This window comes from Corythoichthys intestinalis, chromosome 10, assembly GCF_030265065.1.
Source record: "Corythoichthys intestinalis isolate RoL2023-P3 chromosome 10, ASM3026506v1, whole genome shotgun sequence".
In the NCBI taxonomy this organism is placed as follows: domain Eukaryota; kingdom Metazoa; phylum Chordata; class Actinopteri; order Syngnathiformes; family Syngnathidae; genus Corythoichthys; species Corythoichthys intestinalis.
Genome location: NC_080404.1, coordinates 38106988 through 38119277, shown reverse-complemented (window position 1 = coordinate 38119277; position 12290 = coordinate 38106988). Strand labels below are relative to the sequence as shown.

Genomic DNA, 12290 nt, shown 5'->3' with positions numbered 1-12290 from the left:
CATTGTTTGATTTTTAAAGAATTTATTTCCAATTTAGAGTGGAAAATAAGTATTTGGTCACCTACAAACAAGCAAGATTTCGGGCTGTCAAAGAGGTCTAACTTCTTCTAATGAGGTCTAACGAGGCTCCACTCGTTACCTGTATTAATGGCAACTGTTTTAACTCATTATCAGTATAAAAGACACCTGTCCACAACCTCCGTCACACTCCAAACTCCACTATGGCCAAGACCAAAGAGCTGTCGAAGGACACCAGAGACAAAATTGTAGACCTGCACCAGGCTGGGAAGACTGAATCTGCAAAACACTTGATGTAAAGAAATCAACTGTGGGAGCAATTATTTGAAAATGGAAGACATACAAGACCACTGATAATCTCCCTCGATCTGGGGCTCCATGCAAGATCTCACCCCGTGGCGCCAATATGATAACAAGAACGGTGAGCAAAAATCCCACAACCACACGTGGGGACCTAGTGAATGACATACAGAGAGCTGGGACCTCAGTAACAAAAGCTACTATCAGTAACACAATGCGCCGCCAGAGACTCAAATCCTACCCTGCCAGACGTGTCCCCCTGCTGAAGCCAGTACACGTCTAGGCACGTTTGCGGTTCGCTAGAGAGCATTTGGATGATCCAGAAGAGGACTGGGAGAATGTGTTATGGTCAGATGAAACCAAAATAGAAGTTTTTGGTAGAAACACAGGTTCTCGTGTTTGGAGGAGAAAGAATACTGAATTGCATCCAAAGAACACCATACCCACTGTGAAGCATGGGGGTGGAAACATCATGCTTAGGGGCTGTTTTTCTGCAAAGGGACACGGATGACTGATCTGTGTAAAGGAAAGTATGAATAGGGCAATGTATCGAGAGATTTTGAGTGAAAATCTCCTTCCATCAGCAAGGGCATTGAAGATGAGACGTGGCTGGGTCTTTCAGCATAACAATGATCCCAAACACACAGCCAGGGCAACAAAGGAGTGGCTTCGTAAGAAGCATTTCAAGGTCCTGGAGTGGCCTAGCCAGTCTCCAGATCTCTCTAATATTTTCAAGTGGGAGAACTTGCACAATTAGTGGTTGACTAAATACTTATTTGCCCCACTGTAAACCTATGTCAATTCTTGCAATCTAGTCGGCGACTACAAAAAAAAATCCACATGCTTGTATTTGGGGAACACAAAGTCATTAAGCTGGACATGTTCTTTTCCAACCGCTAGATGACGCTAGTGTAACATTAATGTAGCCCGTCAGTGCTTTTCCATCAGATACTCTTTCGGTTCCATTAATGGTGATAGACGTCAAATCAGGTGGCTCTTTTCATCCCATCTGCTGTGCAGTTAAATGAGTTTGCCATTAGTAGACGTCCACTCTAATTAAACTGGGAGGTTTGGTCAACCCTCCCAATGGATTGTATGTCTGTCGATGTCAATTGAAGCCGCTGTAAAATAAAATTTACATCACGAGGTGATATGGGAAGCAGGGGCGTCACATTAAACATTACTTACATTCAGGCATCGCACAAGGCTTATGGATAAGTAATTCAAGAAAAGTTTGGGGCAAGCGATTATTTCTGGTAATAATAATGTTATTATACAGTCCCTGACAAAAGTCTTGTCGCTTATCCCTTTTGTAGAAACAATTGCTAATAAGCTGACTTTTAATTATTCAATTGGTTTCAGAAATGGCTCATATGGAAGCTAAGACCCGCCCAAATGATGTTGAATGTACAAAAATATAATTGTTTCACTGAAAAAAAAGATTTATCATTTAATGAACACATAAAGGTCAATTTTTGGCAAGACAAAAGTTTTGTCGCCTACAGAAAGTAGTGTGAAAATTGAACTAAAAATGTACTTTAAATACAAAAATATGTTACATAATATAGGCAAATTAAGTAGTGGTGTTGTGAGATCCAATTTTAATATTTTGTATGACTTCCATGGGCTTGAAGGACTGCATCCATGCGGTTTGGCAAGGATTTATGCAATTTATTGATGAAATCATCAGGAACATCAAAGAAATCAGTCTTGCATGCCTCCCAGAGTTCATCAACATTCTTGGGTTTCGTCTTCCATGCTTCCTCTTTCATCCTACCCCAGACATGCTCAATGATGTTCATGTCTGGTGACTGGGCTGTCCAGTCCTGGACGATCTTGATCTTCTTTGCCTTGAGGAACTTTGAGGTAAAAAATTGTATCCCCTGGGCGGAGCCATATGGAGGTATATTTGTGCCTTTATTATTCAATCAAAAAAAAGTTGCTTCAATAAAAAAAAGTTGCTTCAATCAAAATATATATTTTCAATCAATAAAAAGTCGCTTCAATTAAAAAAATGTGTTTGAAAGCAAAAATAAATTTGAAACTCAAAAAAATGCATTTGAAAGCTTTTTTTCTTTGATTTTTTTTTTTTTTTTTTTTTTTTTTTTATTGGAGTCAAGTTTTTTTTTTTTTTTGATTGAAGCAACTTTTTTGATTGAAGTAATGTTGATTTGTGTTGGGGCCACATTTTGGCTATGACGTTTTTGTCTTTTATTGAATCAAAAAATAAGTTGCTTCAAAAAAATATATTTTCAAATAGAAAAATCACTTCAATCAAAAAAGAAAAATTTCAATCATGGAAAACGTTTTTGAATGCGAAAAAAATATTTGAGATTGAAAAATTTGCATTTGAACACTTAATTTTTCATTGATAAGTTTTTTTTTTTTGTCTTTCTTTGATTGAAGCAATCCTTTTTGTATTTGGGTCATATTATGGGTAGGACATCAATCCCAAAAAAGTTGCTTCAATTAAAAAAAAAAAAAAATTAAATCAAAGAAAAATCATTTGAAAAATATAATTGCCCCCCCCCCCATTTTTTATTTTTTATTTTATTTTATTTGAAAATTACCGTATATGCAAAGCAAATGACCGTCTAAGGTGCTAGTCACATGATCTGTTCAAAAAAATAATTTTTACCCATTGTAAATATTTTTTTGTTCATTTGATTATTTTTTGTTGCAGTTTTATTGCGTCACAGCTTTTATGTATATAGGAAAGTCAATTTCATGCAAAGACACTTTTCGGCCCCCATGTCCCCCCTTAAAATCCGCTTGTAATTTAGACAAGGGCGTAAGTTTGCATAGGGACGGTAGGGACATAACACTAGCAACTTTTCAGGATGCTCAAATTATCCCCACAAACTTTTAGGCAACCTTATTATACAATGACTTCAGTTATATTGGTCATTTAGATTGTCTTCCTATATGTTGTAAGGATAGACTTGATCCTACCATGATTAGGTGAATTACAGTACTTTCATTATGTTCAGACTTACACTGACCCGTTTTCACTCGCTGAGTGTGCCAGTCCTTTTTCCCCCCTCAAACGCACGTTTGATTGGCTGTTAACTTGAACCCCCCCCCCCCCCCCCCACACACACACACACACACACACACATTCATAACCCGATAGAAATACAACATGCCGCCTCCCCTGCCCCCTTCAAAGACGTGGGATATTACAAGTTTTTTTCTGCCAGCAGCAGCTACTGTAAGTAATATGAAAAGACGTCAATGTTGTGGAGGTGGGTAACACTCCACTAATTATGTTACTGCTACAGTGCTTCAAGTCGATTTTACTCACTTAGATTTCTTGAAAGACAAAAAGCTAGCTGAAAATAAGCTTAAGACTTATTTTAAGCAAAATGTTTGTGTATTTAATCTTAAAAGAAAAACTTGTTTGTCAGAAATGTTAATTCAAGAATATTGTTCAAAACATTATTTGAAAGAATTTTTTTTCTTGATTTAGGTGAAAAATGACCAACTTTTAGATGTATGGGCTCAATATAAACAAATAGTAATGTTTACTTCATGTAAATCGAAGAATCTGACACATTAATCTGTTAACTAGCCTTTAACACTCAAAAAAAGATGGAGAAAATTATTTGACTAGATTTAACAAAAATTATCTAATTAAGACGTAATAAATCTGCAGTGTGAAACTTAGTATAAATCAATACAGATTTATTTTTGCATTAATCATTTATCCAATCAATTAATTAGGTTCATATAGGTGAGAAATGTAGCCCTGACCCCCATTCACCAAACATGTTTGGTCTTATTAATGTCCAATCCCCAGCAAAAAGTGTACATTCAGGTTATGCTGTTATATCATCCCTACCAATATTAAGACCAAACCTACGCTCTTGGATTTAGACGTTCATTTCGAAGAAAGCCAACAAATGAACACTAATGTTAATCAAGATTTTGATAGCAATGTCCTGTCATTCATTCCACTGCATGGCTATTAAGCGTGTCCTAAATAGATAAATCATGCAGTAAATCCCTCACGCACACACATGGAGGAAAGAAGGGACTTGGCCGCTGCTTATTCAGGGAGGAGGAGGAGCAACAGCTGGCCCGCCCTCTGCAGTCTTGACCATTGACTGCATGCCTTCCCCATCATTACCCCTTTTGACGCCTCCTGACTCGGGCTCGGGTGAGTTAACGCAAAGTCACGTTCTCGAGGAAGTAACGCGCGCATGATGAAGGCTTGTCATCCCTCCTCTTCCTCCTCCTCCAAGCAGCAGCTGGCAGCGATTGAGGCTGCTGCGGGGATTGTTTACTGCAGAGAGAAGACGAAGAAGAGGGGGACTACTTCTTGCTTGTTGGCGGAGGGCCCAGGTTGGTTGCTGCCCTTTTTTAACCCGAAAAAGTATCTCAAAACGAACGTTTTGTTTGGACGAGAGCTCCATTGCGTCCACATTTGGTTTTCATTATCATGCTCAAAGAGGTCTTTTATATAAGGAGACATCTGCCTGCTTCATGCGCATCAGTACGTGGAATGTGTGTGTATATCCTGTTTGACAGAAAACAGTCTTTTTGCTTGGCTTGTGTCAACATTCAGGGGGAAACTGAGAAAAATATGTTAAAAGTGGTGCACTGCATGTAAAGTAATGAGAAAGTAGAGAATCTGATGTTTCAGACGTCCAATCCGTTTGAAATGGGAGGGGCTGGCTTGTCATTTCGAGTGCGGTGCGGTTTTTAATTGCAAAAATTAGGGCTGTCAAACGATTAAAATTTTTAATCGAGTTAATTATAGCTTAAAAATTCATTAATCGTAATTAATCGCAATTCAAACCATCTATAAAATATGCCATATTTTTCTGTAAATTATTGTTGGAATGAAAAGATAAGACACAAGACGGATATATACATTCAACATACGGTACATAAGTACTGTATTTGCTTATTATAACAATAAATCAAGAAGATGGCATTAACATTATTAACATTCTCTTAAAGTGATCCATGGATAGAAAAACTTGTTCTTAAAAGATAAATGTTAGTACAAGTTATAGAAATTTTATATTAAAATCCCTCTTAATGTTTTCGTTTTATTAAAATTTGTAAAATTTTTAATCGAAAAATAAACTAGTAGCTTGCCATTGTTGATGTCATTACACCATGCTCACTCCCCAAATCCATAAAATCATTTGGACCCAAGCGCCAGCACAGGGCGCCAAACAACAAAAAACAGATAACAAGTAACAAGCGGACATTACTCTTCTGTCATTTTAATCTGAGCGTGGCATGTGCGTTAATTGCGTCAAATATCTTAACGTGATTAATTTATAAAATTAATTACCGCCCGTTAACGCGATAATTTTGACAGCCCTAGCAAAAATTAATAATTATACTAATTCGTCAGAAAGCTATATGCAAATTACAAAAGTGTAAATCACTTAAATCCTGTATTTGATAAAATAAAAATGTTGATTTAAAAAATACATGAACATTTGTACCATTTCATAATTACGATTAGGGCTTTAGCGATCGATTATTTTAGTAGTCGATTAATCGATGAACTAGTTAGTTCGAATAATCGAGTAAGGAACACAAAAAATTAAAATAGCTGACATGAACCTCAAACGGTTTAAAAAAAAAAAAATGTGGATATATGTACAACAAAAAAACCCAAAGGGCTAACCTACATAACAAAATTCCGCTAGCTTAAATGGTGAGCTTAAATGGTGTAATATGCCAACTTTTTTTTAATTTTTTTTTTTTTATACAATACTCTTAACAAATAGTTCAAACACATATTCCCACAAAAAAAAAAAAAAAAAAAAAAAAACAGCTAAATATACCTTTAAACTAAATTACAAATGCATTAAAAAAAAAAAAAAAAAAAAGTTTGCTCAAACAAAAACTTGTGTTGGCCCTAACAGGGAGCAGCTGGATTCAGCCATGTGAAATTAGGTGGACTAGAGGGCAGCATATTCACCCAAATTAATAAAATTAAATGCAAACACTTTCGAAACAAACCATTACAACGCCACTTTAATTAAACGAATGTTCGAAGCAGCAAAATTTAATTTGAATATTTTTTTCTAATCGAATACTCGAGTTAATCGATTAATCGTTGCAGCACTAATTACAATATAACTTTGATGACATTTTTAAAAATATATTCGGCCTTGCTATATGGCAGTAGTTAGCTAGCAATAATTCCTGAAGACTGTTTGGCATTGCAGGTAATAAACAGTATTAGTTAAACAGTTTGTATTAGTTTTCTGTTTGTCATTCATCTGTGAATATAAAAAAAAAACAAAGGTTTGACAACATTGCCCAGTATATTGCAATTCGCATTGCAATATGGCATTTCCATATTATTGCTATACTGTACACTTCAAGCCACAGTACCAGCCCTGATAGCAAAGCACATTTTCATTATGAACGCACAAGATGCACCAGTACTTGGTATCACTGACTACTCAAATCGACCACCAATCTAATGTTTTATTTTAGTTTTTTAAATATTGAAAAAAAAAAAAAAAACGTTTGTGGAAAACGCTTAAATTGCAGGAAAAAAAGATCACTGTACTTAACTTGGAACTGTAATCTTAATCTTAACTGTAATCTTAAAAATCTTAATTTATAAAGACAATGCATTCATGCCAGTTATTGGGAACAGAGTTGTTGGGATTCCTCATTGTTTTGGATCATTTCAGTCTGCCGAAGCATTTCCCGACACTTTCTTTCCATCTACCGCTTGCTCGGAAAGACTATAAAGTGATGAAGGGAACATATGAGTGTGGAACACATTTAGTTTGGCTCACTAAGTCAAACACAATCCAAAGTTAATACACAGGAGAAGATTGGAAGAGCAGATCTTTTACACACGAATGCGTCTGCTTACTTTAACAGCACATGACACAGATAGAAACATCTATTCAAACATCTATTCAAACATTTTACACGGTCACATGCTTTTTACGCTACAATGTTTTACTTGTTCACCAAATTTGTCACGCTCTGTTCAAACGATAAATTAAAGCAATGTCTCTCGAAATTTGTAAGTACTAACTCTAAATTATTCCTAAAAGTAAAATTAACACTTAAAAATCTATCGAGATACTCCTAGATGTATTGACATATTTTCCAAAAGTCACCAAAATAAACTTTAGCTCTATTTCAATAACTCCAATTGTGACCAAAAACTGTTAAATCTACTAAAATTTTACAAAAATTTTTTTTTGATCACTGAAATTCTCATGTAATCAAAATACTGCTAGATGTACAGAAATATTTTCTAAATGTGACTGAAATGCTGTTAAATTTACTTCAATAGTCTCAAAGACCCTAAAAAAATTCTTTGAATTACAAGTTTTTTGATAAAATTCCATTGGCTGCCATTGACATTGATAGGCATCCAATTACCGGTAGTAATATGCAATATATTTAATAGCCAAATGCTGTCAATATTTTATTAAAGCTCAGTGTGGTAAAAGGATTATTGAATTTATTTCATATACTACAGACACACCAAGATTTTGAAAGATTTCTGCATGAGCTCCTTTTTCACAGACATGAAAGCTCCACGGCTGCCACTGTAGCTCCCCACTGACTTACCAGTGAGGATGTAAACAAAGTCTAAATTCATTATTTTAAAAAAAAGTGTCATTTAGAATAAATTTTTGCCATTGGTGCATATTTGCCGGTGAGCTCTTCTCAAAGTTGAAACCACATCCGGGTGGGTGGGGTGGGGCCGTGTACGTAAAAGGTGTTGGGAGACCATGGCGCCTCCATGGTCAACCATTTCAAGAGCCTCGCTCTCCTGGAGGTGGGGCCAAGTCGAAATTTCCCAAAAATCACTCCCATATTTTAGTCAGTTCAAAATGTGTTTGTCTTTGTTGACAAATACCCAAAATGTTTTCATCTGTAAAAGTCAAAAGGTTTTAGTCCAAAAAAAAGTAAATATAAAGATTTCCAACAAGCACATATTGTAGTGTCTACAAGGACAACGCAAATTGGTAATGATGATAGACCAGTGTTTTTCAACCGGTGTGCCGCAGCACACTAGTGTGCCGTGAGAGATCGTCAGGTGTGCCATGAGAAATTATCTAATGGCGCATTTATTATACATATATATTTATATTAGGGCTGTCAAACGATTAAAAATTTTAATCGCGTTAATTACAGCTTAAAAATTAATTAATCGTAATTAATCGCAATTAATCGCAATTCAAACCATCTCTAAAATATGCCATTTTTTTCTGTAAATTATTGTTGGAATGGAAAGACACACGACGGATATATACATACAACATACTGTGCATAAGTACTGTATTTGTTTATTGTAACAGTAAATCCACAAATGCCATTTTTAACATTCTTTCTGTTAAAGTGATCCACGGATAGAAAGACTTGTAGTTCTTAAAAGATAATTGTTATAGTTACAAGTTATAGTAATTTTATATTAAAACCCCTCTTCATGTTTTTGTTTTAATAAAATTTGTTAAAATTTTCAATCAAAAGTAGAGTTAATATAATAATAAGAAGAATAAAAATAACAATAATAAAAATAGAGTGACCAAAGTTTTACGTGTATTTTGCATAGCTATTTTGATATGGAATGCCAGTTCATTTTGCATTGTTGTTTAACTGTGTGTCCGAATAGGGCCTCATTAGTATAGACTGAAGTGTTTTTCTTTTTGTGAACATTATTTTTTTTTTGGAGAGATAGGAATATTATTTTTGTTGTGTTTTCATTAAACGATACTTATGTTTGTTGTGAAGGAGAAGCTTATGCCAATAAACGGCGCGGTCCAAAGAACGCCTGTGTCTACTCGCCTTTACTGTATAACATATATCTGCACATATCTTACCCAAAATACAACAAGAGACACATAATTGCCACTAAAAGAAAGAAAACTTACCGAAATATGTGTGGAGCACAAATAGCAATTTGCATTGCATTGTGAATACAGCATAAACGTCTCACAACTACTAATTCTCCCATGTTTAGAAGAAATAACATGAGTATGGAACGGCGCTGCCCCCAAGCGGCCGGTGGCATTCTCTTCACTCTTAATGTCCATAAACGGCCTCATTGTAATCTGTTTGAGGCAATGTGCGAGCGGGTCATTTCGTGCATGCGTTAATTGCGTCAAATATTTTAACATGATTAATTTAAAAAAATTAATTAACGCCCGTTAACGCGATAATTTTGACAGCCCTAATATATATATATATATATATATATACATACATATATATATATATATATATATATATATATATATATATATATATATGTTGTAATGTCCATAACTGGGCGGGCCCTTAAAGGGGCCATCAGACTGCAGAGTGGTGACGTAGCAGGAAGCAAGCAAGCAAGGAGGGAGGGAGAACGGTGTGAGAGCAAGTTAGCGGTCGCATGTTGCGGATGAAGCTGTTATTTTGTTTATTATTTTCCGTTGTTGCCACAATAAAGTGGGAAAGCCATCACCGACTCCTTTCCTTTCTATTTCCCCATTCGGGGCAATTACTATATTTTTTTTACATCGTCGGGCGGAGTTGCAGTAGGAAGTAACGAAGGAGTAGGAAGAAAGTTCTCGGTCGTGTGCAGATGAGCGAAGTGTCACTTTCAAAAACTGCTCGGATTGCTAGCCATCAATGACCTTGCTGTCCACGACAATGTGGACCCCAACATGTCTACTGCACCTTATATAGTTAGACTCGTCATGTGTCGATATACTCGAAAGTGTCCTTTCTATTTCATCAATATGTGACGACTGTCAATCCTCCCCGTGTTATATTACAACACATTGTTGAGAACAGCAAGGAGGCTAATGGCTAAAAATCCGAGCAGTTCTTGAACGCGCCTAAGGGCCATGGTGCCAAGCAAGTTTAAACGTCATCTCCAAACGAAACACCCGTCGCTTCAAAACAAGTAGATGGACTATTTTGTTCGCCTTCGTGAAAACACAGAGAAACAGGCAACTTTTTTTTGTAATATAAAAACTACGAAGGAAAGTAAGAAAGCCCTCAAAGCCAGTTACCATGTTGCTAAATCCAAAAAGTCCGACACCGTGACAGAGACATTAATACTACCTGCCTACAAAGCCATTGTCTGTGAGATGCTTGGTCCTGATGTGGTTAAAGACATTGCTCAAGTCCCCCTGTCTGATAATTCTGAGATTTTTCAAGCCTAACTGCTATTAAAAAAATAATAATAATAAAAATACAAATAAAAACAAAGACTGAGAGCTGTGGAAGAATAAGGATATCGACTTTGTGTTCATCTGAACAGGCTCAAGTTTCACACTGAGTAAGTATACATACTGAGAAATTATTTTATAATTGAATATACTGTACAGAAAATAATTTTGGAACATTTTTGGTTCGTGGTGTGCCGCAAGATTTTTTCCAATGTAAAAACGTGCCGTGAGTCACAAAACACTGTGATAGACACAGCAGGAAAACAGTACATTATTGTCAATTAATTATACCCACCTGGACGCTATGAACTGTATGTGAAAAAGGTTTTCCAAGAGTTTAAGACGCTCGCTACACTAAAGTTAATGCTAACGCGAAAGCTATGCTAACGATATGAGTTACATTTAGTGTGTGATGATCACACAGCGCAGGCCTTTAAAGGCTAAAGCAACATTGCATATTCTCTCTTCTAAAAATCTTGCCGCGTGTTTCCAAAAAAGCAGGCCTGGAGCACAGCCTAGTTTGAAGGACATCATAAACAGCAGTGAGCGGAGTGAGGGAGAGGGGCAGCACATGAGTGACATGACCCAAGCACTCATACGATGCAGGCTGACATACTACATGGTAAACAGAGTTATACTTGTATAGCGCCTTTCCACCTTCAAAGCCCTCAAATTGCTTTACACGACATCCCCATCCACCTACTGGTGACTCAGCACCAGGAACAACGTGGGGTTCAGTATCTTGCTCAAGGATACTCAGTCGAGTTCATCAGGGTGGAGATTCGAACCCACAGCCTCTGGGTTGGGGAACAACTACCACTGAGCCACGCTACCCCATAATGTACAATAAGTAAATGTCATGCATTGTGAACATATGACAGAAACTATGTTGCACTTTAGTCTCGTTTTCATCTCATTAGATGAAATCTGGCATTCGTATTGTTATGTTTTAGTCTCCCAAGACACGTTTTTAGCGCGTCATCATAATGAAAAAATTGTTCGTCGACGAAATAGTTTTGTTATCGTCATCGTTAACGTAAAAAACAATGGTATAGAACAGTCTGAGAATTGAATCGGTGTTTTTGATCACAATAGCAGTAAATGAACTATTTATAAAACACGTTTTTCTGAATGCAGAAATATGTGCATAATATTTTAAAATAATATGCATCACTGAATAAAGCACATGCAGTAAGAAATAATGACCTATCATTTATTCATGAACAAGAATTGTCAATACTCAACAAAACGATTTTTTTAATTGTATTTTTATTTTTATTTTCATTATTATTTTTACTACCATTTGTATCTGTGCGCTCCTGTGTACGCTCTGTTGTGCCTGTGCAGCCTACGCTGTAGAGGAATTAGTCCCATGCTCACTCTGAGTCAAGGCTTGTAAAAGTATATTAAAATACTGTATTACATTATACTGCACAAAGCTATATACAATGAAAATATTAATACAGCTTGAGTGTTCAGCCGCGTATGTGTGTGAGTGGTCTATCAGACGTTAGTTTTTAATGATCTGTGAGACTTTAACAACTTGGTGATTTGTGCAAACGGAAATAATTTAGCGTTCTCAAAAGAACTTCACTCTTTGCCAAGTTACATTAGCAGTGGTTCCCAAACCGGTCCTCAAGGACCCCTGTGGGTCCTGGTTTTTGTTACTACCGATCGAGCACAGATCGTTTAACCAATGAAGTTTCTGCTAAAACAAGCAGCACCTGACTACAATCAACTGATTACACTTGTAAAACACCAGATTGGTACACATGTGTCCTCCTGTTTTGTTGGAAAGAAATTCAG

The 12290-nt window shown here is 36.2% G+C and overlaps 1 protein-coding gene across 4 annotated transcripts in view; it reads left to right on the top strand.

The window, feature by feature from the left end:
* Positions 1–4413: 4413 nt before the first annotated feature.
* Positions 4414–12290, top strand: part of wipf1b (WAS/WASL interacting protein family, member 1b) — a 38106-nt gene continuing 30229 nt past the window's right edge. Inside the window, exons 1-2 of one of the 4 annotated variants that reach the window (XM_057847523.1) lie at positions 4414–4477; positions 4566–4662. Coding sequence is in view for 1 of the 4 variants with exons in the window: in XM_057847521.1 (XP_057703504.1) it covers positions 4521–4662 (142 nt within the window). In the remaining 3 variants the exon portion in view is untranslated. The other 3 variants (XM_057847521.1, XM_057847524.1, XM_057847525.1) reach the window with 3 other exon arrangements.